Source organism: Hippocampus guttulatus, chromosome 18 (genome assembly GCF_054856545.1).
Source record: "Hippocampus guttulatus isolate MCC_2025c chromosome 18, RoL_Hgut_1.0, whole genome shotgun sequence".
Taxonomy (NCBI): Eukaryota; Metazoa; Chordata; class Actinopteri; order Syngnathiformes; family Syngnathidae; genus Hippocampus; species Hippocampus guttulatus.
This window is the reverse complement of record NC_141278.1, coordinates 2,980,929-3,008,440: the sequence shown is the minus strand read 5'-3', so window position 1 is coordinate 3,008,440 and position 27,512 is coordinate 2,980,929. Positions and strand designations below refer to the sequence as shown.

Genomic DNA, 27,512 nt, shown 5'->3' with positions numbered 1-27,512 from the left:
TACCCTGGTGAATTGTCCATGAAGCGCCGTTTTTTTTTCTTAAAACAGCCACATGCTCGGCATCCTGCTCTGCTAATAGAAACGTGTGTGAGGTAGGCTATGACGCAAATCTTCGTTGGCAGAAGTGTTGAAAGTGAATATATTTATTCGACACATTTTTTTACACCATTGAAAAACGTTATGAATGTTTGTGTCATGTTTGTCCTGCTATGTACATTTCCCAATTTTTCAAAGGATTCATAGAACAATTATATTTTGACATTCATTTAATAGTGTACAAAATCATCTAACTGAAAAATGACAGCATGAACATGTATTGTACACAGCCCGACAGTACAAACATTCAAAGCAGCAGTCGTAAAAAAAGGGCACCTGTTTATCAACATTGGATCAAAATAAAACACGGGCGAGGAAAAAAAAAACGGTCCCACAAGAGAGACATTAAGGTCACCGTTTTCACAGAAAACACACCATATAACTGACCCGCAGAATGCTTCATCATAATACTGACGTTCTCGGAAGGTTAAGACGGAGTTCAGGCAGACTCATCATCATCATGATCATACCCCCCCCCCCCCCCCAAAAAAAAGGGCTGGCCAGCCACAGAGACAAACTTGAAGGGAGCACACAAACTGGGTCTTCATAAGCTTGAGCACAATCGCTTACCGGCTGCTGTGAGCGCGGAGGAGGGAGGGAAAAAAAACAAAAGAAAAAAAGAATCCCGTGCTTCTTCGAGTTGTTCAAGCTCAATCGGAATCAATCTCCATTCACCTCCATTCACCGTGTCATTTAAAGACTCGGGCAGTCCGCGTCAGAAGTGCTCTGTAAATACAGTTGAGTTGAGAAAGGGAAGAGGGTTGCTGACGGAAACAGCGGGCGGGGCAGACATCGGTGGCAAAAGCCAGCAGCGTTTCAGTCCAACTGTCCCAAGAGCCTCTGTTGAGTGTCAAGTTGATGACTCGTGTGAGGAGGGCGCCGCCTAGTGCCCATGCTGATTGTTTGGGGGGAAGGGAGGTCCGTTTACACCGGGGTGGTAAAAAGCGCAGTTGCTCTCGTACCTGCAGTTTCCCTTCATCATGAAGTGGCGACAAACGGGCCGCATGGACATGTCTATGAAAGGGGAGGGGGGACAAAATCAAGTGAGTTGGAGGAATTCAGCGGACGGCGAGATGTTCTCCAAAACATACCATTCATATTGTGTCCTCCTCTCGGACCCGCTCGTCCTCGGCCCCGGAAGCCCGGCTCTCCTCCTCGGCCCCTCCCTCCTCGGTGGAAATGGCCCCCGCGGTGGGGCCCCCCTCTCATGGTGTCATCTCCCCAGTAGTTCCCGTTATCACCGCGGCCCTGTCCTGGCGGCGGCGGCCCCATCATGCGCGGGCCGCCGCCGCCGTTGAAAGGCGGCCCGTGATTGTGATTGTGCGGGGGCGGCGGCGGGTGGTTGAAGCGGGGGCCGCCCGGAGGCAGGCTGGGCGGGAAGCCGCTGTTCATGGGCATCTGCATGTGGACGTTGTTGCTCATGTTGTTGATGGGAGCGTGGCCCAGCAGACTTGGGTTGGCTGGACGTGCGAGAAACAGCAGGCTCATCTTTAAACTTTACTCTTTCGTCCGACCCCAATATCCAGCACGGTAGGAAATCAAAGATTATTTGGAAACAACGGGTTGACAAATGGACACCTTTTCATTTGTGATGAGCGAGCATGCAAATGCGCTTTTGAAAGGCAACATTCAGCAGAAAACTGCATTGAGACCGGTGGGGGGGCATTTCAGCAAGCCGAGGGCCACTTGCCAGAAATGGAGCAGCGCAGGCCGCGGCCTTTACCTAGTGTCGGCGCCTGGTTGTGGTTCTGGGTCTGTTGCAGGGACCCAAGAAGTTGCTTGATTTTATCCGAGAAGTCAGGCTGCTTGATGAGGTCTTCAGTGCACTGGTTGCTGGAAGCCCCCTGCGGACACGCAGCTGTGATTAGAGCCGGTGCAATCACAATTTGAAAAGCGGAAACAACCGAGTGCGGCGTTTGTCACGGGGTGACGGATCCCAAACGCCAACGCAGAGGCGGGGGGGGGGGGGGGGGGGGGGGTTGCTAGCGTGTCCACATGAACCATGACCATTCGTGTTCGAAACCCATGCTAAATGCTTTGCTTTCACCTCCGTTGAAGCCGAGGCAAACGGACGACAAAGCTTGACCGCACCGCGTGCAAATGACCCCCCCCCCCCCCGGCCCGCAGGAAAGTCGCGTACCATAATAGACGAGAGCAGCTCCTGCACGTTGACGGCCGGCGTGACGGGATTGTTGACGGCGTTTATCTGGGGGCTGCGCGAATTGTTGTTCAGGTTGCCCATCAGGTTGGCCAGGACAGGCGGCAGCTTGGAGCTCTCGTTTTGGGCCACGGCGGCAACCTGCTGAGAGGTGTCCATGGGCTCGGCGTAGTGATCGTCCGGTATGGAGGAGTCCTACGGGGACATCAGAGACAAACTGAGCAAGCTGCTCTTTTTAGCCCCAAAAGCGCAGCGCTCCTGTGGGATTGTGCACCAACCTCATCCAGCGGAATCAGCCGTGGGGGCATGGGTTCATACGGCTCCGGGTCCGGTTCATGGGGACTGTCGGGCACACTGGCAAAGAGCACACAAGAGGACAGAGCCGGTCACAAACCGCCGCCAAGCCCCAAAGCCCCCGCTCGGTGCACCACTTCAAGGTGCGCTGTTCAAAACCTCAAATGTCTGCGCTGCCATCGACCAAAGAACCTTGGACAAAAATAAGCCCGGCGGGCTACGGGAGTTCGCGCAAACTAATGAAAAGAGGTTCACGGCCTTAAATAAATAAAATAAAATAATAACTCGACAATCTCTGTGATTGCAAAAGGGCCCGACCTCTCTTTACTGAGGAAGATCTCCTGTAAGATGCCCATCTCCCGGTCTCGCTGCGTCAGCTTCTCCGTGCTGCCCGAGCCGGCAACGATGAGACTGCCAGGCAACGTCAGGGGCCTGGGAGGCGTCCAGGGGACCCTCTCCTCCATCGTGTCGTGAGATAGCCGCCGGGCCATCTCAAACGTGTGCCTGTCCATCATCAACTCCCGTTTAGCCGCCTCGCCAAAGTCCTTGACTTTGTTGACGTTGACTAGGGGAGGGAAGAGTCAGGTCACCGCACGTGTTTTCCGGGCGCTTGTTTTCTGGCCTAGCTCATACCTCTCTCCGTTTCGTCAAGGTCAAAATAAAAGTAGTGCTTGAGGTGATCTTCCTGGGCCCAGTGAACAGTCTTCTTCTTCTTGCCCTTCTTGGTCAGGTCTTCCTCCCCACGAGGTTCGGACAGCGCATTCGGCTTGTCTCCTGCACGAGACGCAGCCAGCCGCGTGTGAGAAGGAAACGGCCGCGCTCATCTTTCTCGGACTGCTCCGCGAATTTGCGCTCTCACCGGCGTCCGCGGAGTCGGGGTCTTCCGATGGCACGGGGGTTCCCGGCCGATCCGACTCCTGAGTCTCATCGAGGGGATTGGAAGAAAGAGTCTCCGGGGAGGTCGGTTTGGCAGAGGATGAAGAATACGTCGATGGTTTGCCGTCAAACGGATTTGTCTGCGGAGCCAAAAAGGAGAAGGTCGGTAAGGGGGGGGGGGGGGGGCAGCCGCCACATGACTCGGTCACAACTTCATACGGTGGACAACGACAGAACCGATTACCGCGAATGCCTTTCCACCTTGGAGGCGAGGATTCAAATGACTTCTGTCATAAATACGTCCGGTCGAATGTCTTTTTTTTCTTTTTTGCTCACAGAACACCACACCAAGAAATGATCGCTTACAACACGTGGAGCGGGCCTTTTGTTTTTTTTTTCCCCCCCGTGTCTCTCGCTCTCCGTTGGCCATCTATTCCCCGAATGACTACCTTGCTGGAGGTCGGTGACACGGCCTTGGCATGAGAAGGTGAACTGGCCGCAGCCTTCTTCTTCTTGATCTTGATACCAGGCACCGGAGCCGAGTTGAGCGCGTCGAGGAAGCCCGTGCACTCCATGGCTGCAGACAGGAAGCCCATCACGTTCACTCAAAGGTGCCCACATTCAACAGCGGGGCTCTTATTTCATGTCCACTATTTCATATCGCAGCAGCCGCTGGTATTGCTGTCATCCGCTTAATATTTGGGATTCTCGGCGTGTGTGCACACTCACGCTGTGCTGGAATGATCTTGACTTTAATCTCTTTGGTCGAGTTGGATGGCATGTTTAGAGGTTTGTATTTCTTCTCCAATGGTGGATTATCAAAGGGACCAGAACTGCACAGATTGGAAGAGGGGATGGGGGGGGGGTTATTGTCACCGACCACTAGATGGCTGCAGAGAGCAGAACGCACAGACTTGGACAACACGTCGTCGCTCCGATTACTTCGGGGAAATGTCCTACCTTAGCCGTTTGAGGACGGGAGGCTTGATGTTGTACTTGTCACCCAGCTGGGGAGCCGTCTGGCTCTTCTTGGCGGGGGCAGGGCTCGGAGCGTCCATCTCCAGACCTACGAAAGCCTTTGGATTAGTCCAGCACAATGAGCGCAAGTCCATCAATACTTGCGACGGCCTACCTATGGAACGGATTTTTGCATGACTGGGTGCATGAGCTTTCGCCTTGTCTTTTTTCTTCTCATCCTCTCCACTCTTGTCCTTCACCTCTTTGAGCGGGACCTTGCCATCTTCTTTCTTCTTCTTCTTCTTCTCTGTACGCAAATCAATCCAGAGCATTTTGAGCCGATATTCAACACAATCGCAGCGCTGAGCAAACGGCAAAACGCCTCCATACCGGCCGGGCTGCTGACGTTGCTCGATACACTCTGGGAGCGAATGGTTGCCATCCAGCCATCGACAAGCACAGACGCCAACTTCCTCAATTCTAAAATGGGAATGAGATTCTTGCATCGAGTCCAAACTCCTTGAAACGAGACGTAGAACACAAGGGGGTGGGGGTGGCTGAGGGGATGGGGTGGAACCTGACCTTCAGTCTCTGCGCCTTTACACAGTTGCTTCACCAACTTGGCTGTGTTGTTCTGAAAACAAAAGAGCGGCAAAGGGGGCGACGAGCTAATTGAACGCATCTCTCCAGACAACACCGTATTGGAATTCTTTGACGGTTATCGGCGGCAGGGAAAAGGGGCTCGCGTTCAAGGCATGCGACAAAGGCGCCGGCCGGGTTTTGGTGCGTACCTGTTTGAGATGGTCCACTTTGAGGGGTAATTTCTGAAGAGTGAGCAGAATAAGCTGCAGCAGAGGTGAATTGTTGGTGCTTTTGGAGTAGGTGAGCCAGGAGTTCAGCAGCCGGTAGCCACCGACTCGAATGAACCTAAACAAAAGGTGGGAGAAAATGTGGCCCTCAGGGGAACGCAAGCACGAAGCTTTGAGGCGGTTTCGGATGGTGGGTGGCTAAAAAGAAAACAGTTCCTCGTCCCTACGGCTAAAGGCTTTGGAACGGCAAACGCCAAGCAGTCTCCAGAAGAGCAAAGACTTCCTTACCTGTTGAGCACATCGTGCGATTTTGTCTGAAGGAGGATGTTCAAGTACATGCAGCGACTGACCATCTTGGCAGAGGCTTTCATTAGGCTGCGCACAAGACAGAGGACGCCGTTGTTAAGTGCACAAAGTGGTAAGATCAAAGGGCAGGCAGGCTTCAATTGCTCACCTGAACATCTTTGGGACTCCCTCCAAGCTGCAGAGTCCCCCATCCTTCCCTAAGAGAGCCTCCACCCCCTTCAAAATCTCTTTGGGGTCCACCGGCACCCCCTCCATGTCTGAAAAACAAAGCGCAAGCAAGCAATCAATACATACGGCGGTAGGGTACAAGCGTCTGCGCGTGTGTGTGTGTGGGGGGGGGGGGGGGCGGGGGGGGGGGTTCGACACTGGGGCACGAACGTGGTGGTGACCGTCAAATTTCGGATGCCCGCAATCCAGCCGAGGAGTTACTCGACAGAACGCAAGCACGTTCTTGCTACGCATCCACAGTACAAGGCTTCACAGCGCTTTTAACGCGAAAGCGGCTTCAAACCGCCCAAAAAGTGGCCCGCTCTCACTCGGGCCACTCGAGCGGGCGTCGAGCAGAATCAAGGCAGCGTTCTCCCGAGTGGCAACACGGGCAAACACAAATCAGCAGCGGTCACCTCGGTAGCGCGCCAACCATTTCAAATGACTCATCGGCAAATAATTTGGCAGTTACTGCCCCATCCTCGAGCGGAGTTGCCCGCACGAGCCGGAATGTTTCCTTGTAGGGCATTTGGTTTGACATGCGCTTCTTCCCCGGGAAATGTGATCCTTTCGGCTCGGCCCAACGACATTTCACAATTGCCACATTGAGTGTGGCGACCCCGTTTGCAGCCCCTTACAGGGATTTGCACTTCATCAACCTCTCATTTGTATTTCGGTCATGTCAGAACCCCGCAAATGGAATCCAATGACATGGCAAATGTTCATTTCACAACCAACTTGTGTTGACGTCAAACCCATGGCCGAGGCAGACATCAGACAAAGGATATTTGCCGGCAATAATTAAACACTCTAACGGCACATGTATGTGGAGATCCCTGTGCAAAACTGCAACTGAATACCTAAACAGGAAGGTCCCGATTAGTCAAATGTTTCAAAGTGCATGAATTTCATGCTTGTACTCGTACAACAATGTTCATTTTGGACTTTTGAAAGCATCCTACTTGGTTAATGTCTCCATTCCAGAACAATTGGAACAATGTGGTTCCTGGGCGCACCTGCTCTACATTCTTTGCAACTCCACAAGGTCAATTACTGACTTCTCAACAAGGACCAGTCATGCCCGGATTCCTTTGGGTGTCTGCAGGTACCCACTGTCAAGCGGCCTGTAACTCAACTCAATTGTATTTATAGAGCACTTTCAAACAGCCATCGCTGCATACAAAGCACTGTACATGGAGCAACTATCATATATATATATACATACACGTGTTGGATCATTACATCAAATGCGCATCACAAATGGGACTGATCTGCAATGAGATCAACACTAGGAACTGCAAGGTATTGGCAGACTGGATGGTGTATCGTTTGTTCATTTCGAGATAGATCCTGTCGAGTTGCTATTCATTCATCCATGGTGTGAGCATCAGTTAGGTCTTACCCGTTTAAATGTTGGAGTAGAAGCTTTATATAATCTCAGAACTCCACAACACTGCAAATAATTCAAAGCCTGTAAGTGGCACAAGTGTTACATATGTACACAAAAGGTCAGTGTCAAACAAGACCCCCGCCGCATTGTCCGACTGGGAAACAATCATTTGGTGTGTCACTGGTAAATAATAGCAGAAACAATTACATCGACATTAGCCACTAACAGATCACTAAGATTTGCTATGTCGGGTTTTGTTTTGTTGTGGGGGCGGGGGGGGGCGTACTACCGCGCCGGATTTTCTCTCGGTTACGTAAAGAGAAAAAAGGCTGACTCCCATTGAAAGGGCCGAGGGGGCGGGGCAGTAAGGCGACCCGCCAATGAGAGCCCTACTCGCGTTAACCCCTCCGACGCTGGGGTAGCTCGGCTCGCTGGATGAAACATGACGTTTGGAACAAAGAGCAGCAGCGAGCCGGTAAAAGCACCGTTACGCGGCTGCCAATACAGACAACTCCCCAAAATGTTCCGAAGAAAAAGCCACCAGTCGGCGAGTCAGCCAATTGCCCCCTAATTTGACAAGTCCGAGTGTTTGTTTCGAGCAAGACCACTCGGCTTCGGTCATCCCGCAATCTTTATCCACAGATTGCCCAGTGCGTGGCGCGGGGTTTGTGGAAGCCCCATTGTGCCATTATCGTCAGTCAATGCCTCACTGTGCTTCGTCAACGTCCGTCGATCCTCGGCCTAATGCAATCTTTATGTGTAGATTGCGGTGCGATTCGGTTCCGTGGAGCAGCCCCTACAAAACCCCGGCAGGCAAAAAATAAAATAAAAGTCCGGCTTCATTGGATTATCAATTCTCCTGAGCAAACACGCAATCTTTATGATCAGATTGCTTATAGATATCACTATTTATCGACTTCAAATTTTATTAGCCCAGCTCGTCTCACACACGAAGAAACGGGAGACGAGTCACCGTCCACGTTCATGTGTGAGCTCATGCTAAACAATAGGCTAGGCTAGGCTAAAGCGCGGCTGCTGCTAGCCAACCGCCGCGCGATAGCTAATACGGCTATTTTGGACTCACACTAACAAGTCAACAGTATGCTCTCGGCGTCTTAGTCATAAAACATTGTGCTTTTTCGGCACTTATTTCGTTTATACAAAAAACATATCGTCAACTTTGATGGCTTTAATACCTGGTTCAAAATTTCTAATGGGTGGGGCTTTGGTAGCTAAAAGCTAGCCTTTTCCTTCAAGAACAAACTGGAGGCAAAAATGGTAATCAGATGTCCATTACTTGAAGAAAAATAGCAATTTGAGCAGTTGGTCGAAGTCCTCGACGGCAGAGTCTTCAGGAAAACGAATTGAAACCTGTAAAGTACAAGAGAAAAAAAAGAAAGCATCTTAGTTGAGACTGGAAGTGGGGTGGGAAAAAAGTCCATAAGCGTTCTCAGCTGCATGCGTGGGTTTGTGTGCAAAGATCTGGGGTGATTTCACCTTCAAAAACGAGAAATATATGCGCGAATGTTTTGACGTCTTCACTTACCTTTGACTAAATCCAGGAATGAGCCCGAACAGGAGGGACTTAGCTTTTATAGGTAGTGACGTATTTTGCGTCACGGTAGCGTTTGTTTCGCCCTCGGTATCGCCTCAAAATGGCTGACGAACGACCTTGTCTTGTGGTTCAAAGCCATAATGGCGAATCACGCCATTTTTCGACAATTGCGTTGATATCCCATCAAATTACACCCGATCATTCACGTAATCCGGTAGAGCATTGATAAAAGTACATATCTGTGCAACAGTTTCCACATTTGACCGACACGTCAACGTTGTAAAACACGTATATTATCGTTGTTTTATGGCTTCAAAATGGCGACTGCTTTATACATAACACGCTATATGCACGGGGGCATATTCAAAAACAGTCACGGTGAAAATACTGAATATATGAATATGTTTTAAACAAAAATGCAAACATTTTTAAAGCACGTTTCTGGGCGTAATAAATCTTTTTCCATATGACAACGTTTTCCCCTCAAACTATGACGTCATCGCTGTCAGAAGATTTGACGGAGGACGCAAGTTATGAACGCTGACAAGTATAATGCAGTGGTGATTTGTGATATCGATGAAGCAAAGCAAAAATGGAAAGTGGGGGGAATAGGACCTTGGGGGAGGATAGTTGATCAGATCAAAGGAAAGGAATAAGATCATGTCGTAAAAAGGAGGAAGAAAGGAGTAGAGTCGAGATTGCAGCCCCGAAAAGTGCTGGACGGTAGCTTGACATCAAAGCAATAACCGGGAAACAAAGAAATATGAAGTAGCTCTCACTCTCAAAAGGGTTGGTGACCCCTGAACTACAATATACCAAAAGAAGGTACTTAGAATCTACGTGGATGCAGTCATCAAAACAGATCAACGGGTGGCGGTAATGTGCGATCAGACATTTGCAAACCACCGTTCAGGAAGAAGCCGAAGTACTCCGACCTTTCACCCGTGAGGAAAAATGGCTGCCTCTTTCCAAGTCGTTGTCAGAGCAGTGTTTCGCATCTCTCCTTCAAATTTATATCCATTGCGACAATGTCAGGTAATATGTTACGGTGCATATGCTCTTCAGTAGCAGGTATTGTGACCGTTTTTTTTTTTTCCTCGAATGAGAAGTTTTAATTGTTTAGCGATGCTAATCAGTAGCCGGCCGGCCATATATAAAAAAATCATATATAATGACAAATATTGTCATTATATGTTCTGTGTCCTCAAAATATAGGGATTAATTGATGGAGTGTCTTTGTTTCTATCGGCATGTAAAGTTAACCACCTCACGACGCACAGCTGTTTGGAACAACATGTAATTTGTGTTCAAACCATCCAATGAGCTGCCATTAAAAAAAACAACTCGATTTTAACCTTTCACCCACCTTTGTTTATCCCGTGTGTTATTTGCTCATGTGTTCAATCAATCATTAATTGCACTTTGTTTTACAGGGGACATCTGCAAGGTGTCGTCCATCTCTTGGGCCCTTTGCACCCCCAAGCCACTCCTTCTGCCAAGCAGCGACACTCCAGGATGATGTTGCTGCTGCGAGCCAGGAAACCGAGGCACTCTCTCGCTACAAAGACAGGCCATGGGATTACCTGGAGAGTGAAGGTATCTTGCATATTCACGAAGGGGAAGCTTTCTCTTGCTCAGACATCTGTTCTGATTTACCAGTGACTCAAATCTCCTCGACAGAGTATATTGAGAGGTATGGAGCCAATCCAGTGTGGGCAGGTTACAGGAGGAACCACAAAGGAGGCATCCCCCCTCAGAAGACTCGCAGGACCTGTATTGTAAAGTGTTTCTTCACTTGATTCTGAAAGATGTCATTTTCGGTGCATGTAAGTCTCAAAATTGTTGGTTTAGAGAGGAGACAAGATATGTGGAAACCCCTGTCCAATATGCAGAGATTCAAACGTCGTGATTCATCATCAGGTGGGTCGGGTCTTTATTCGTGCTGATGAATGCAACAACATTACTTGAGCGAGCTCGGCCATGGCTAAAATCCAATCATGCTCCCTGCGTAGGAGTCTCATTCTACTGCGGTTTTTATCTCACGACGGATTTGCTCTTGTAATATCGCAGCCCAGTTGGACTCGAGCTGTTTCCAAGCAAAATTCAGACTTCCGTTTTCATTTTTCACAGAATGTGAAGCTGTTGCAGCAGTTCGTCAGCGCCCACACTGGGATGGTGTATGATCCCACTCAAACTGGTAAGGCGCGGCGGCATGCTATAAATTCTCCTTGGGAATGAAGCTCCTCAATTGGCTCACTTTTGTCATTTGCCAAGGGCTGTGTATGAAACAGCACAAGAAGCTGACTGAAGCAATCAACGCAGCCCGAGATCATGGTACTGCGTGTAATGTACAAAACACACACACACAAGCACTTCAAAAAAGGATTGGAAGAGGAATTAGGGGCTGGGCAATCAATCAAATTCAAATTGAAATGCAATTTTCAAATCAAAGTCTGCACTTATTGGTTTTTTTTTTAAATCTCCAAACAGCTTGGAGGGCCCCCGTCCCGCATGTTTCCAACTTTCCCTGTTGCAACATACCCGCTTCAAATGAACAGGTTGAAAAATCAGGCTTCCGCAGAGCTTGCTGATGGTCTGATCATTTGAATCAGCTGTTTTGCAAACCATGCAGGAAAGCGGCCTTCCAGGACCCGAGTTGCACACCAATGCCGTAAACCTGTCGAGTCCACGTTGGTCGCCGCGTGCAACCAATGGCGGCGGGACTCAGCCTCGTGTTGAAACAAAGAACTGCAGCTCAAGGCTCATCAGGAGAACCTTTGTCATTTCAGGCCTTCTTCCCTTTCGGATTCCCTATGTGGACTTTGCAGGTGAAGATTACTCCAATTGCCACCACGCCGTGGGCTTCACACCGCCCGCGCCGCCTTTGAAGTCGGGCGACGACTGGTACAAATGGTACGGAGAAATAACGCCGGATCAGAACGAAGTCGCCAAAGTCAGGAAGACTTATAAGGCTTATCTAAAGCCAGGGGTGTGATGCCATTTCTACATGCTCCGTTGGCGATATAGTCAAATCATCATGTGAATCCATGACATTGTAATCATAGATGTGAATAGAACACAATAAAACAGAGGTGGAAAATGACTTTATCTTATCGCTTTCTTAACAACATTATAAAGTGTTTCAGCGGCTGGATTGATACAATTGGATGACCTGGTCATTATGCAGACAGAATACAGTCCAGGAAAAAAAAAAAAAGCTACAAAACCAGTCCGGCGGGATTTTGGCGTCGCAACATGTTCCTCCCACCACCGCTCCGCAGAATCATGGGTTCACCTTATTGACCACGGTCTCGCCGAGGGACTCCAGAACTTCCCGCTTGTATTCGTCGAAGTCGCCGTCGATCTGGTTGACCGAGCAATCCTCCACCACCCACAGCTGGCACTGAGTTTCCGTGATGAGCCGGGCATCGTGACTCACTATGATCACAGCTGTGTGCAGGACATGGAGGAAACATGCCGATGGTTAGCAAACGGCACCGCTCCTGTTCTTACTGTGGAGCCTTGAGGTAGCAGACTGGCACGCGTCTCTCCATTGTTTCATTCGCGCTGACGGTGGTCACTCGACCCAAGCGGAAAAACAAAGCGGCGGTTGCCGATGTGCTTTCAGGCAACCGTTGAACGAGATGACACAATTTGGTGCGCGCCCCTCCGGACTAAAACGGGAGCAAGATCAACACGCCTTTTCATCCAAAAGCAAACGGCTGCCAAAAACCACAGGGGGAACCAGACAAAAGATCGACAGTGGACTATGCTCACACTCAACACTCGCAAGGAAAACTGCAGATAATTGACCATGTGCTCGCCTCGTTTGAACCCTGAATCTACATTTCATGGAACCGGTCCTGCTCGGGACCGCCACCAAAAAGGACAAAATCCGACCGCACCGGATAGTCAGGACCGCAGAAAGTAAAAAAATCCTACGACAAATCACCCAGAGGGGTGACAAAATATCGTGCAAATCTGTGATGTCGTCACCAGGTTGGACTCTATGCCCCCCCCCCCCCCCCCCATGTTCCACCTACCTCCTTTGTATTCATTGATGGCTTCGGACAATGCGTCAATGGACTCGATATCCAGATTGTTCGTGGGTTCATCCTGAAGGGGCAGAGAGGCAAAACGTTTCATTTGGCGACACGAGAAGCGATCGGAAAAGGCGCCTCAGTGCACGGCTGAAATCGGCCCATCTTACCAAAATGAGTACATCCGGCTGGCGGCAGGAAAGTTCAGCAAACACAACTCTTGCTTTTTGACCGCCTATTGGGAAAACAGAAACAACAAACCATCAGAGCTCTTGCGCGGTCTCGCAAACTACGGCCCGCCTCCACAATACCAGAGATGCATTTTTTTTTTTTGTTTGGCCACGTGATGGAGATTCGTCCACACATGCTATTCCAGCCTTCTGAAACCCCCTCCCAAAAAACGAGTAAGCGAGTATAAACGCCAAGAATGTGCACTCGGGGCACAACCTGCACCCCGACTGAAGGCCAATGCGATTAGAGTTCAATTCCAAGTGTCAGGGGCACGCGCTTCTGCACGTTCATACCGGACAGCTTGGAGATCTGAATGGTGTGTGCGTGGCTCTCCAGGCCAAAACGCCCCAGACACTTCCTGCCGTCCTGGTAGGGGAGGTTGAAGTTCCTCATCAGGTACTCGGTGGGGTTCTCCTCCATGTTCAACTGATCGGCATACTGCTGGTTGAAAAAGCCGATTTTCTGCAAGCAAGCAACACGCGCACTGTAAAATTGCAAAGACCGCGTTTGAAGGCGCACTCAAGTGTTTTTTGCCCTACAATATTAATGCATATCCCACCTGCATCTAGTTCACCCCCCCCCCCAAACGTCCCCCCGGTTGAATTGTCCACGTAGCTATATTAGCATGACCCCCGGCCAAAGCCTGGATTGAACAAAAGTAGCAGCAATGTAAAATTGACTTACCAATCGATGATTCTTCCTCATCTCGCCTTTGGTCTGTAAAAGACAACAAAGTGTCACTCATGTTGGAGACAGCAATTATGACCGTATTGAACGTCAACAAAGTGGACACACATACAGGATGGAGTTTCCCGTTGAGCAGCAACAGCAACGTACTCTTGCCAACACCATTCGGGCCAACGATGCAAACTGGATGGGGGAGGGGGTAAAGATGTGGTCAGAAAGAAGAGGAGCAGTGAAATGGAGAAAAAATATCTGACATTGCAACTTGGTTTTTTTTTCTTTTTTGGCTCCATTTTTAACATCGGCGTCACTATCAAGCGGTTGTTGCAATCTTACTTCTGGATTCCAAGTCAATTCCAAAGTCCACATTCTTGAAGAGTGGCTTCTGACCCCCGTAGCAGAAATCAACACCTGGAATTTAAAACAAACAAACAAACAAACAAAGATGAAGCAAATGTGGAGGATTGTAGTTGAGCTCCCGCCCCCGGGAAGCGTTGCGTATTTTATCTTCTACATCCCACTCCAGCATTTCCCAAAATGTATGTCGCCATCTCATCCAAACGATAACCGTTTGCTGTTTTGGGATCCCCCCCCCCCTCTATTGTATGCCCCTATGTCGCCATCTCATCCAAACGATAACCGTTTGCTGTTTTGAGATCCCCCCCCCCCCCTCTATTGTATGCCCCCCCCCCAATGTGTGAAACGCAGCGCAAGGACGGCCCTCTTACTGTGCAGGCCCAGAATGGGTGGCGAAAGAGGAGGAGGGTTCGGAAAGGTGAATTTGACAGTGTACTCTTTGGGCCTCTTGAGCAGCTCCGTGCTCTCTTGGCTCTCCTCCTCCTGCCCTCCCTTCTTCTTGCCTTTCTGTTGTTTTCTCGTCAGCGCTTCTTTCGTCTGCTTCTCCTGAAAGCCGCAGTCCAACAGACACGTAAAAGTCATACCGAGTGCTCCCCCACTCCCCATAATTCTAAACCGAAGGACGCGGTGAGGCGGGCAGCCCAAACTCACGGCCTGTTTGGTGGACTTGCCACCGGCCTTCAGGTCCTTCAGTTTCTTCTCCTGCTTGTCGTACTGTTTCTGGAGCTCCTTTTGCTTCTGGACGTACATTTTTTTGAAGGTCACTACGAAAAGAAAGCGGAGCTGCGTGTCTCATTCGGCCCGGCGCCGGCCCGATTCAAGTCCGTCTCTCAGCCATTCAGACTCTCGGTTGGCTTCTGCCCGGGTCGCTTCCCATCAGGCAACGTTCAAGACAGGATCCTACCATGCGCGTTTCAAGTGATATGCTGCAGTCCAGACACTTACAGTAGTTGCCTCTGTAATAGTAGAGTTTCTGGTTGTCTAAGTGCATGATGTCGGTACACACGTCGTCAAGGAAACTCTGGTCGTGGGAAACGACCAGCAGAGTCTTCTTCCAGCCTTGAAGGTAGCTGGAAGGGATCAAAGACGGGTATGAGCAGAGATCTTTGGCAGCTGAGAAGGGAGGGGGGGGGGGGGGGGGGGCGTTGGTCAAAAGGACCAGAAAATGGCTCACTCTGGGCTTGACAAACTATGGCCCCGGGGGCCCATTTGTGGGCCCGCCCTCCATGAAAAAAAAAATAAAATAAAAATCCATGGACGCACTCCGTTTTCATTTGTGCCAACTGTCCAAAGATCCGTTTGTTCATCTTACTTGTTGAGCCAGATGACAGCATTCAGGTCCAGGTGGTTGGTGGGTTCGTCAAGCATCAGCAAGGTGGGTTCCATGAACAGAGCCCTGCGGGTGTGGCGGGCGTCAACGAGGAACGACCGGCGACTGGGTAACCGCTGATCAGTTCTCAGCAAGTGAGGTCAGGTCTACCTGGCGAGCGAAACTCTCATCCTCCAACCACCCGAGAACCTTTTGGTGGCTCGGTTCTGCATCTCGGGGGTAAATGACAGGCCAGCCAATATTCGTCTCGCCTTGGCCTCGGCTGCCGCAGCTCCGATCGCCCTCAGCTCTTCATAAACCTGACGGAAGAGGAAACGGCCAGATGAGTCCGAGCTGACGGGGACGCGCGCCTACCCGCGGCCGTGCGCGGGCCTGGCCGGCCGCCGACGTTGAGCCGGATTTGAAATGGCGGTACAACTGTCGCACCTTGTCTAGTCTGTCCGCCACGCTGTCCTCTCCCGTCTCCAGACGAGCCTGAAGCTGCTTCTCCTCCTGCAGCAGCTTCAGGCGGCGAGTGTCGGCCTTCAGCACCGCCTGAACTGCCGGCGTGTCGTCAGCCACCACCTCTGAGTGCGCGGGTACAGGTGAGCGCCGTGCCAATGGTGGAGTTGAGCGGCCGGTCAAAAAAGAGCCGCGCCGACAACGTTCTCACCTTGCTCACAAAGCAGCACGTCGATGTTGGGCGGAATGCTCAGAGCTCTGTTGGCTATGTGCTTCAGTAATGTGGTCTTCCCTTTGCTGGAAGAAAACCGCGGAAACTCGTTTAATGACTACACCAAGGTGACGCAGTGCAGAGGAATGCCAAAGACCAAAGCCCACCGATGCTCGCGGCTCGACGCGGATGGGCTACGGCTTGTTTCGGTCTTTCACGCTATCTTGCCACGGTTATGCTAGGTGGTCCATTTCTACCGCACTTTTACAAAATCACAACGATTCCTTGGTGAGCGATGCACGCGAACGGCTGCCAGTGAGACGCACCCTCCCGAAATGACACAATTGCTCCAATTTTCCCCCCTCCCCGAGAAGATGCGCATGTACCTGACACCAAACCAAAGCCACAACTCACGACTACTCACCTGATAGAGCCCGATTCGGAAGCTTTCCCCACCCGACACCTCACCGGGAAGTATTGATGAAGGCCGAAGCCACAGCCGAAACTCTCAGCCAGGTCAGAGTTTTTCCTCGTCACCCCCCACCCCCTCCCCCAAATAAAACCCCCAACCCTTCCCCCTAGATCGTCACGCTTGAATAACACCAACTTTTATATTTACCCATTTGGTCCAACCAAACCATATCTTCTTCCTGCCACGATAAGGAGGTCGGCGTTGACAAAAAGCTCTTTGCCGTGGGCAGAAATGCTGAACCTTTCCAGCTTCGCAGAAACACAGAAAAGGACTCGGAATGAGGTAAGAAATTCAATTTCAGGGCAAATCTAGCACAAGCTCATTCCAATTTCAGAAAGCGAATCGTTTCAGCATTCATCAAGAGGAGAGTAACCTTGATATCAGAAGCGTTCTCGAGCATGGCCTGTCTGGAGGACATTTCGGCTTGGGAAATGGAGAAATCTCCCTCCAAGTCATTCTGGGCCCGGAGGCTTGCCACCTGACGCTCATACTCCATCTGGAAACATCGACGCGACACAATTGAACACAGAGGGAGAAAGGACGCTGGACGACTCATAAATTGCTTTCACGTTCGCAACAGCTTTTCTAGATCTGCCGAGATACAAACGAACTGCAGTGGAACCTCGTCACAACGGACCTCGGGGGACGCAACCAACCGGTTCCCCCGTATGGACGAGCACGTACCGAGTCCATCGGTAGCGTCGCTCAGCAAACGGAGGGAGCGGAATCCCACACTGCGCATTTAGTTCCTAAGCTGCATCTTGAAAAATCCTAAACAATTTGCCTCGTCACCGTTAGCAGGAAGCCGCTATGCGCCACGTTTCCAAAGCAACTCCAAAACGTTGGCAAGGTATCACTGATTGCTGGACCGATTTTGGCGCGTTTCATGAATGCAAGTGGAAGAATTTGAAAGCGGCCCTCGCATCCTTGCAATTCTGTGAACGCGAGCCTACAACCAAAACGTTTGGCTACCCCGGACCGGTACCGTGCGACTCGACGTTTCCACGCATCGGAGGTTAACTCACCATTTTTTTCTTCTTCTTTTTCTCCTTCTTGCTCAGGTTCAAAAAGGGGTCGTCGTTGTCGCCTTGTTGCGGTTTGGCCTGCTCTGCGATGACATCTTCAGCACTCTGCTCGGACAGAGACGGCAAACGTTGAAAACGCGCAAAGAGCCAAAAGCACCTTCGGCACAGACAAACCATCATCATATCGTCGGCGTCGCTCTTGTCTCCCTCGTCGTCTTTGTGGCGCGATTCCTCAGCGGCTGTCTTTTTCTGTGGGCATGGTTGAAATTAGCATCGTTGGGAAATAAAGAAGAATCCATACAAATGAATGGGGGAGGACAGATCAAAGGAGATGACATACAATCGCTTTCATTTTGTCCTGCGTCTTCTCATCCTCATCATTCTCTGGCATCTATAAGGGAAAAAGCCAACATAAAAATAAAATTAACAGGGATATCTCTCGCCCTTCTCAGCCTGCTGGATGTAAGACGTACAAATTGGAGAGTTAGGCTCCGAAAACAACCGTGAAATATATTTCTGTCAAATATTTACAAGATATCATCCATTTTAAATCTGTCAGTGCCAACTGGCACACATTTTGAATCCACTTATTTGCAGCATTTTATATACGCCGTGTTCTTTTTTTTTTTGGGGGGGGGGGGGGGGTCCAGCTTCAAAAGCTGACTCTGATTTGATCTTGGTTTAACTGTTTGGTGCTTTCTACCATCGTTGTTACTGATTTATTGCAATGATTGTCACTGCTTTAGAGGAGCAAGACGATACCTTTTTTACCGGTTCGACTTCCTCATCCAAATCACAGCTGTCTTCCTCATCACTCATTCCCTGGCTGAGAGCTGCGAAAATGTTCGCACCCTGAAGGAGGACACAAACTCTTGACACAGATGAAGAGGCGTTGGCGACGGCGGTGGGAACAGACGATGGCAAACCTTGTTCTCCTTGTTTCCTTTCTTGGGGGCCACAACTGCGGGGAGGAAAAAGACACTTGAAGTGCGGTGACTAAAACTGAGAGAACAACTTGGGCGCCAGGCTTTCCTACCGCGCTCGTCTTCCTCATCACTAGCTTGTACCGAGAGCTTTTTCAGCTTCAGCATGACATCTTCGTCACTGTCGTTGTCCGCATCTGCACCTTTTCCTTTGCGGCGGTCCTTTTTCTTTTTATGAGGCTGAAAGGACATCGGCGAGAACACTAATTGCAGATGGCTGCGGAAGTAGTGAACGCCTTTAGACGCACTGACCAGAGGATGTGTAATTGGCATGTGTACTGGGCAGGCACCAAAATGAAATGTCCAACGTGGGCTACAAAAGGTCTATTTGAATTGAAGGTAAAAAGAAAAAAAAAAGAAAGAAATTCTCTTCCACGTTTTTGTTTCAGAAAGCGGGTCAATGGAATGAATGGACCGTGTACTAAAATAAAATGTCAACAACAACCAAACGCGACTCTGAGTGTAGATCACCTGTTTGGTATCCTTCACAGGACACTCAGTTTCCTTTTCAGGCATGTCCTCTGTCTGGATTTCCTCAAAAAACTGGAGGAAAACACCATTTACAGCAAATCAAGTAAGTCCAAAGCGTGGCAAATGTCAGCCATGCAACTTGAAACAGGGAGATTGACACTTTGACAAGTACTCACACTTTTTTTCCCCTTTTTATCTTTCTTCCCCTTTTTCACAGCTTTTTCTGCGGGGTGAAAGCATATTGGATCTCAAAATGTAGAATACTTGTCAGAAATTAGGACAGCGTATGAGGAAATTTACAACAAACTGAGTGTCTCAATTCCTATAGAGGTACAGCAATAGCTAGCCTAGCTAGCTAGTCCAAATGTATTCTCCAGGACAATTGTCGTGTGCATTTTTGCATCAAAATGAGACAAATCATCAACTATTTCACTTCACATACAGTGACTGTACACGACTTTCAATGATATTCTAATTTAGCCCGTGTTTTGGCTACAAGAATTATTTGTTACGTATGAATTGTCTTGTCTAATCTGAAAAATGAAAAAAGATTCAGGTAAGGTATAGTTTTGGTAGTTCTCGTTAACAAGTTCTTTGGATGACAAGAACTGGAGCCAACACTTGCTCGATCGTCTTCTACTTGGCAACTGTTTTCTCTGCACTGAAGAAAAGAGACGTACCCAAAACAAAATGACATTGTATCGAATGGACTGTACGTTACCGGTAATAGTTTTGGACTTGGGTACATTTCAGAGTCTGTACTTGAATGCGGTAAAGGACCCGATTTTGTTTTTATTGCACGACGGTCTCCATTTCCCGCGACCCTCTTTGGCCATGCGGATCACAGCATTGCATCATTTCCCGCTCAGGTCCCTTTAACGCGACGTCCAAGCCAAGGCATACTGTTCCACGAACACCTCCGCCAGCTCAATAGAGGCATTCGAAGCTAGTTCCAAAGCTAACGATTCATTAATAATGCGAGGTAGGTTGAGCTGAGCTTCGAAAGAGCCCCATTTGCGCTCTGATAGAAACTACTCTTCACACGAACAAGTTATTTGACGTTTGAGTCGTTATTGGATGGCTGGCGCTACAGCCACCGGCTGCTAGCGTGGCGGCGACTGAGCCACCCTAATGAGACCGCTTCAACTGACCTGTTGTCGGGGGATCTTCATCACCTACCCACACTGGTTCTTCTTTCCCTTTCTTAGGCATTTCGTTCCGTAATTGAACAGTTGGATTCAAGTGTCCTACTTCACGCCGGTATCAAGAGCCCAAGAAATGTGACGCGGCCCAGCAGGGTGAGGGAGACACTTTTTTCTTCTTCGACTGTGATGGTGCATTACTGCCCCCTGCTCGACTGGAGTGTATTGGCTCCGGTAGTTAGTCTGAGTGTGGTGCGCATGGGCGTGAGTTGTGGCTAACAGCAACTCCTCCTATGAATGTGTGTTATTGCTTTTTGTTTATTAAAAAAACACAGATTGCATCAGCGACTGCGTGCATCCTTCTTTCCGCATTGAAGGGCATTGCAATACCATCTGATTGAAACGGCAAATCACATCGCATTTAAAAAAGTCGGGGACTTGCAGTAGAATTAAGTTCACAACACTGCTTAGTTAATTGTAATGGTTGAATCGACGCGATATTCATGAACCATCGGGAGTTTTCGTCATCGCGACGGCGTCTGTTGAGCAAGAGCGTGTCTTCTGGATTCTCAGTCACGTTGTGTGTTGGTTTTGATGCGGTGGATTCTTTTTGGGAGCGAAGTCGGCCGGCGCACTGAGTCGCCTTATTTCCGAGATCCCGAAACACACCGCCCGCCGCTTAGAAAGACTCGGGACGGCGCGTTGCGTTGACGTCAAAGACATGAGAGCCAATTTGAAGCAAATCGTAGCCGGACATCTTCAAAACACAACCTTACGCCACCCGACGCGCACATTCTAGGACCTTTGCCAGTTTGTGCAACAAAGAGACATAGTGCTGGGAATGCGCAACGACAATCGAGCAATTTCCCGACGGTCACCGAAGGCAGCGTGACGCCTTCCTGTGTGTAAGAGGCGTGCTTGGCCAAGGCAAGGGCACACAAGACTGGGTGACACTTGAGTAAGTTGAGCAGTCATGAAGCGCACGAGCTCACATTTCGGGTGATTGCAAATGTGAATAGTGCACACACGTGGCGAGTAGACCCGTGGCCGATGTCTGAGCAGATGATCTCGTCAGATGACGCTTACGTGACAGGGACGTTTGTCTGTCCCGGACTAGCTGGCTGCTAGTTAGCATAGCACTTAGCCCGTTCGCGCTAGCCAACCGGCAAATTCCAAGTCGTGCCGATGATGCCGGTGAAGAGCTCCTGTGGAGGAAATTGAGGAAGCGACTCATTTGGCGTAAAGGCCGATTGATGGTTCCGGGAAAATAACGTGCATTTGCAGTTAATGTCTGCTATGACCCCAATATTTGATTTTGACCATTGTGTTGTGTGCATACGTGTGTTTTAATATTGCAATTGACGTATGTTATAAGGATACCGTTATTTTTTCACGCCATAATGCCGTGTCATGATCGCATGTACTCCTATTGTCAGTCAACGCGATGATCTCAAATTATTGTCATATTTACACGGCATCATTGTAATGTGATGAAACTAGAATCAACAAAAGGAACTATTTTTCTGTGGCGGATATTGAAAGCATGCTTTGTCAGGAAAGTAGGACATGCCCTTCACCCAAAAATAACGACTTCTAAGAAGCTTATCCGAGTACATGCAAAAAAAGAACATTTATTTATCCTTTGTTTATTCTCACGTCTTCACTCCCATACTTGGAATACAAATCTAGTCGTTTGTTCCCAAAGGGTTAATTACACTTCAGCTTCTTCGAGGGGTTCTCATGAAAAGCTTGTGGGCTGCATGAGGCAGGTAAGGGGCTAGGAGAGCCTTTAAAATGTCAAGGATGCGAAATTTGCTAAGCCCAAAGATTTACCCAGCATTTTATGCAGCGAAAGAGTCCCTGTTGCACAATCGCTATGACCTAAAATTTCTGCCACCGTTCCAACTTGAGGAAGAATTCAAATCACAGAGCAAAATGATCCAGTCTGTCAAGGAATCAACTTGCATGCCGTGGAAATAGTGTCTGTTTAGTAAGACGTGGGAATCCATCATGTCTGCAATGACATTTGAGGGTGGTCTAATGTTCCTATTTTTCTAAAATGCTAAGCTTAAATGGGCAAAAAAAAAAACAATAGCTGATGATCAACATCATTAGTTCTCATTTGATGGACAAATACAGACAGACTAGGTTGTGGAGCTCCCCCAAAAATACATTGTGAAAGGATGCCTTAACCCAGGGGTGTCCAAACCTTTTCGTCGGAGGGCCGTCGACAGAAAAATGGAAGGCGAAGGGGTCGCTTTCATGCATGCGGTCAAGTCCAGGCTGCGCTTGGTCTTTCAACTCCTTGCTCGCTTTCTCTCTCCTTGTGTCTCACTCAAGGGGGGAGGTTCTATCCTGGCTCGGCGCAGAAAAACACAATCGGAGGGGATCATCGATGCGACTTTGCCGCGCGCGATGGCGACCTACTGACTGCGGTGGCGTGGGCCCCTGAGGCGAATGGCTGGAAGCAGGGGGCGGGTCGCCTTGTGGGCGGCCTGCGCCCGCATCCGCGGCGGAAGGCAGCCCATCGCCAAGCACATCGGGAGTCTCGCTCAGGTGACTGGCTCGCTCCCAGGCGCGACTTCATCGGCGGGCTTTTCCGCGGCTCCCGTTGAGGCGGCGGCGGTAGCGTCCTGACCGTGCGCCACGACGTTCCCGTCGTCTGCAAATTCAACGGACACACACTTTCTTTGACGGCAAACATACTTGATCAGTTAAGTGTTCCATCGTGTGAAAGCCGTCCCGAATCGACTTCTCTAGCTCTCCTGCTGCTTTGTAAATGGCCGCCACCTCGCATCTTTTTAACGTTCTTATCAAGCGCTCTCAGTCGGCCTGGCAATTGCGAAGGCAGGGATGATGTCACCATTCTGGAGATAAATTGAGTGGGCTTCTCTTTCAGCCGGCCGACTTGCGGTGGATCTGCTCCGCGCGGCCGCCCGGCGGCGCGACGACGACCCCGGCGCCGCCCACTGGTCTGAGACGTCGGACGGCCAAGCCAGCGGTTCCGTCGCGGCCTTTCCATCACGCTTGCCACGAGGAGGACTGGGATGACTCGCCCAACCCGTGCGCACCGGTGCGGCCAAAGGAGTCGAGCGGCGCGCGCGCCACGGCGGAGACCCCGCTCTCGGCTCAGACCAAAGTAGCAGAGTTACTTGTTCCGGGGAAGCGCAAATGCTCAGAGTTGCCGTTCCTGTTGACCACGGTGGACGGCAGCCGAGAGGATGACATCGACGTCGGGAGAAGCGGCGGCCGGCCGCAGAAGCGACAGCAGCACGGGTGTTTTCGAAGCCTGTTTGAAGCGGAGAGTTGCCCCGCGCCTTTCGCGTACGGCTCTCGCTTTTACTGCTTCCGTTCCCCAGGAACGGAAGCGATGGCCCGAGGCGGGCTGAACTCGAGGCGGGAGGTCGGACCGCAGAGAAACAAGGCGGAGGAGGCCTCGGCCTCGCCGCGCGCCGCCTCTCTGTGTAGCCGGCGTGCAAGAACCGAGGCGTCGCGCCGTGAAGGAGACGGCGAAGGAGAGCAAAAGCTGGCCTTGGCATACGAAAGACTCCGGCATGAGGTATGCACACTGCGTCTCGAGCAGACGAAAATCGCAAACGCAACCACTTAGTTCCTCACACCCGAGCTTGGGTATGTGAAGTTGCGCTTTCAAATCAGGTCACCAGTCAACGACATTATTTTGACCATCAAGTAATCTCGAACGTCATTCAGTGACACGGGAGTTAAATTATTTTTTTTTTTTTTCAACGGCCCGCAACTGCCCACGCGGAGGTCATCAGGAAAACGAGCGCAGTTGGCGAAGTTGTGTCATCGATGCCGTTTTGTTTTCCTTCCTAATTCCAAATGATGCTTTGCAGCTTCCAAATTTCTTCCGTAAGAATCACGACTACACCATGTACTCCAGTGATATCGAGTTCATCAACGGACTTCTGGACAGCAAGACCAGGTAGCCGCGCTCCCGGACCGTCGAGCCATTCGGCTGACTCGGTGTCTGACTCGGTGTCATTCAACCCGCAGAGGACGTGCGGCGTACCAGCTCACCCTCTCGCTCTGGCGCCTGGTGTGTCTCTTTTATTTCGCCGACGCCCAGCTGGAGGTGCTCAAACTGACCAAGCACATGGAAGACGGGAGCATTAAGGCTCGCTGGAGGCTCAGGGGCCTTCCCTTCCTTACGCTGATGCTGCGCTTCTACCGCAAAGACAAGTCGCCCCTGTACAGGTAACCGTGCATCCGGCCCCCGATTTTCCCATCCCCGTTTAATTCCGATGAGCGAAAAGGAAATGAGCAGTTTGGTTTTCAGGAAAGGTCGAGCCCGGCGTCGTCCGCAAAGCGATGGCGGCGAAAAGCCAATTGACGGAAAAGCGGGGAGGGGCGGGGCCATTCTGGGAAAGCTCATCATTCGGATTAGTTTTGATTGAGGTTGAAATTATGATCAGCGGCAACAAACGCGATGCTTCATTGATTTTCCAAGCGTGGCATTTATTCAGTGGGAAAGAACAAGCGCTGTGTGTGACTGTGAATGAACGGCATCTGTTCCAGGTGCTACGATGCTTTCTCCACGTTCTACGTCGGACACGACGGACTCATCCACTGTCATAAAGTTGAAAAGGTAACAAGGCCGCTGTGTGTCGTGTGTGTGCGGCATGCTGGTTTCATGCAGACGTTACAGCGCTTAGCCTAAATGCGTCCACCCACCTTTCAAAGTATGTGTGTGATAGAAATAGAAATATATATCGATATTTTTAATTTATTTTTTTTAACCCAAAAAGACTCTCCTGTTGCAAAGGTTGCATTTTTCCAACTTGAGTCTTGTCTCGGCCACGAGCTGCTTTTGACCACTCATTCAAAGGCCAAGTTCGATTTTCCTGGGTTGAGATTTGTTTGTTCAATGTTGGTTAGATTGAAGCTATTTCTGCGGCGGGCACGACGTCACGCTCAACTCCCGCCCCCGTTTATCTCTGTGCAGGTGATGCCGGCTCAGCCCCCAGCCCTTCCCGGGGTCACGTCCCTCCTGGCCGGCGCTTTAGTGGCTCTGGGGGTGCAGGAGAACCGACCCGCTCTCAATCTGCTACCCCTGCTCTTAACCTCGCCGCGGCAGGGGCGAGAATGACCAACGGCCAAATCTGGGCTGCGCTGTCGGCAAAGGAGCGCCCGCTGGGATCAAGTGGTAACAATGGCGGCACCCTAAGTTTAGGTCAACTCGGCGCTTACTCCGTTTACTCCAAACCGAGCGTTGTCGCCGTCTTTGTTGAAAGACAACATGGCCTCGCCAGGGGCAAGGAACGCTTACGATTACCCTCCCAAGATCATGATCTGAATTGAATCTCAGCGATGTTGGTCGTCGTCGTCATCATCATCAGCGCAAATATTGTCATGGCTAAAATGCTCCATCGAGTTCGTTATTTTCATTGTCCGCTCGGATGTGCAAAAGCTGTTGGTGTGCAATACGACAGCAATGACTGAAAATAAAGAAATAAATAACTCGCTCGCCGTTAAGTCGGGTGAAATGTTCATCTGGACTTAGCTATACTACTAAGTCTTTGTGCACTCCAAGGTGTTGTCGCGTCAGCCTGGATTTATTTAATGCGGAAAATATTTGAACTGTCCACCAATGCAGGGCTTAATCTGTTCTAGTTTGGTTTGCATGATCTTTCCCAGGACAGAAATAGAGTCACGGCAGACTTTGATCCGGCCACAGTGCTTCTCGTCGCTATTCAATCAATTTGCCAAGAATGCCAACCGGACGAACAGTCGCAAAGTCGTTTCTATTTTGTATGTACGTATGACGTACGTACGTTGGCTGATGTGCGTAATGAAGAGATTCAAGCAGCATCAGCGCCCAGGTACAAACATAGAAATTTCTTCCCGACATAATTGTTCACGTGGGTTTATTATTATTAATATTATTGTTTGAGCAGCATGGTTCTCGATCTGCTTCCATATGTAAACATCCTTCTCAAATGAAGTGATTGGACTCAACCTCATGTGACAAATAAAGAACTGTTGAAAGAAGCAGCTTGATTCCTCATCGCCTACTCTGTTTTCAAAAAGAATTTTGTTCCACCGAAACCGTTGTTCTCTCTTCCCCCAGCGGAGAAATCAACTCAACTCAACTGCATTTATAGAGCACTTTAAAACAACCCTCGCTGTATACAAATCGGCCGATTTTCCAAGCTATTTTGCAGATGGTCCCGACTACAGTACAAACGGCTGTACCTTCTCGACATCCTGCTCCTGGCAGCTGTGGCTTAAGTGGAAGCGGTCCCTTCAATGAGGGCCGCAGATCCAGGAGCAGACACCGCCGTGTGTTATCGGGTGATCGGACGAGGCCGCCGCAGCTGCCAGGGTCGCTCCTTGGTCGGATATCTGCTGCACAATGGCTTGCAGGAACTCCGGGGGCAAACCTGGGAAGTGAATAGAGATGTTTCTGCTATGTTGAGAGCCCTTTCAAAGCACCACCGCTGTCTACAAAGTGCTGTTCGTACCCATATTATTGCCTAATGTGTATTGAACACTGTTTCGATCAAGTATCAGACACTTCACACACACACACACTTAGCCCAATATGGTTCTAGGAGGGGAAAAAAAATCTTGGAGGACCGATGAATGTGATGTATTCATAAAGGTTAGTAGAATACATTAATTCATTGGGTTCAGTAGAAGTTTGATTGTCAGGGCAAGTTCAGCATCGTAATTTATATTGACTCGGGTCCATTTACATTGCAAGTGATGCTTCATGAGAGGTAAATGAAGCGGTAAGCATAATGTACACTGTAAGTACAGTTATAGTATATAGCATGTTGCACTGTATCGCACCGAATTGCCTGATGTGACAGCCATGGGAAAAGTGGTTAAGATTGCACGACAGTCCGTGTTTTTATGTTATGTGTTGCGTTTATTATTTGACTTTCTGTTAACTGTTTTGTGAAGCGCTGTGTATTGTATATTACTGCGTGGAATTTTAGTGATACTAACTTAAAACAAGGGCATTGGGAAAGCAGCGCCAGTAGTCGCAACTATATTTCATACATACAGTATAGTAAAGAAATAAAAGCATCCAGAACGGCGTGTAGTGTCCAACATGCGAACCTTGGTATTGGTGTTAGCCCGTTGGAGCACGCTGACGTGAAGCGGATCCCAGCCGCCGGGAACGAGCAAGATAACGAACGACACGTTTGCTCCAAATCGTTTTCGATCAAAAATCAACGAACGGCGTTTGAGCTCTAAAGCGACACATCCGATAATCGGCACACGCCGTCAAGTCCAATTGGGAGGGAGAAGCTCGTTCGAAAAAGAACGCGCCCGCGTCAAAGGACCCCGCTGACGTCGTCATTCGCAGGCGTCCGTTTCATGCCTGAGCGTCTTTTCGTTCCCGTCGTCAATTATTCTTGTTCTCTTTGTATCGAAGTGTTCAAATGCCACTTGATGTTGACTTCGGATGTACTAAAAAAACAACAACAATATTATTTTAATCTTC

At 49.7% G+C, this 27,512-nt stretch overlaps 4 protein-coding genes and 1 long non-coding RNA gene across 6 annotated transcripts; 2 read left to right on the top strand and 3 right to left on the bottom strand.

Annotated features, from left to right (window-relative positions):
• Positions 1-127: 127 nt before the first annotated feature.
• ppp1r10 (protein phosphatase 1, regulatory subunit 10) lies at positions 128-8,657 on the bottom strand. Of its 2 annotated transcripts, XM_086137155.1 has the most exons (19): positions 8,290-8,657; positions 6,720-7,889; positions 5,645-5,753; positions 5,479-5,565; positions 5,173-5,308; positions 4,964-5,015; positions 4,772-4,861; positions 4,557-4,688; positions 4,385-4,490; positions 4,154-4,257; positions 3,874-4,001; positions 3,408-3,564; positions 3,182-3,322; positions 2,867-3,113; positions 2,533-2,608; positions 2,237-2,449; positions 1,820-1,940; positions 1,188-1,556; positions 128-1,110 (listed from the first exon to the last, which is right to left on the bottom strand). In XM_086137155.1, the coding sequence occupies exons 3-19, from the start codon at positions 5,749-5,751 to the stop codon at positions 980-982; spliced, it is 2,397 nt and encodes a 798-aa protein (XP_085993281.1). In that variant the 5' UTR covers positions 5,752-5,753; positions 6,720-7,889; positions 8,290-8,657; the 3' UTR covers positions 128-979. The 2 variants fall into 2 exon arrangements, with proteins under 2 accessions (XP_085993281.1, XP_085993282.1); XM_086137156.1 differs by lacking the exon at positions 6,720-7,889.
• A 520-nt stretch (positions 8,658-9,177) lies between these two features.
• Positions 9,178-11,751, top strand: mrps18b (mitochondrial ribosomal protein S18B). Its single transcript, XM_086137215.1, has 7 exons — positions 9,178-9,683; positions 10,082-10,244; positions 10,329-10,426; positions 10,500-10,568; positions 10,779-10,845; positions 10,923-10,982; positions 11,438-11,751. Exons 1-7 carry the CDS (start codon positions 9,603-9,605, stop codon positions 11,641-11,643), a joined length of 744 nt encoding a protein of 247 aa, XP_085993341.1. The 5' UTR covers positions 9,178-9,602; the 3' UTR covers positions 11,644-11,751.
• On the bottom strand, positions 11,738-20,192 carry abcf1 (ATP-binding cassette, sub-family F (GCN20), member 1). The gene is made up of 25 exons (XM_086137154.1): positions 20,045-20,192; positions 19,070-19,116; positions 18,894-18,965; positions 18,476-18,602; positions 18,366-18,400; positions 18,202-18,291; positions 17,780-17,830; positions 17,614-17,688; positions 17,440-17,544; positions 16,788-16,910; positions 16,562-16,662; positions 15,943-16,028; positions 15,717-15,856; positions 15,441-15,589; positions 15,273-15,356; positions 14,906-15,030; positions 14,612-14,724; positions 14,332-14,506; positions 13,940-14,014; positions 13,719-13,789; positions 13,604-13,636; positions 13,213-13,381; positions 12,859-12,923; positions 12,692-12,764; positions 11,738-12,098 (listed from the first exon to the last, which is right to left on the bottom strand). Exons 1-25 carry the CDS (start codon positions 20,103-20,105, stop codon positions 11,932-11,934), a joined length of 2,412 nt encoding a protein of 803 aa, XP_085993280.1. The 5' UTR covers positions 20,106-20,192; the 3' UTR covers positions 11,738-11,931.
• Positions 20,193-21,665: 1,473 nt separating this feature from the next.
• Positions 21,666-27,349, bottom strand: LOC147190609 (uncharacterized). The gene is made up of 3 exons (XR_015103781.1): positions 27,125-27,349; positions 26,252-26,439; positions 21,666-22,697 (listed from the first exon to the last, which is right to left on the bottom strand). It is a non-coding gene; the product is annotated as an uncharacterized LOC147190609 (long non-coding RNA).
• c18h6orf136 (chromosome 18 C6orf136 homolog) lies at positions 22,441-26,050 on the top strand. The gene is made up of 6 exons (XM_086137190.1): positions 22,441-22,591; positions 22,935-23,594; positions 23,893-23,981; positions 24,053-24,253; positions 24,575-24,644; positions 25,002-26,050. Exons 1-6 carry the CDS (start codon positions 22,493-22,495, stop codon positions 25,143-25,145), a joined length of 1,263 nt encoding a protein of 420 aa, XP_085993316.1. The 5' UTR covers positions 22,441-22,492; the 3' UTR covers positions 25,146-26,050.
• Positions 27,350-27,512: the final 163 nt, after the last annotated feature.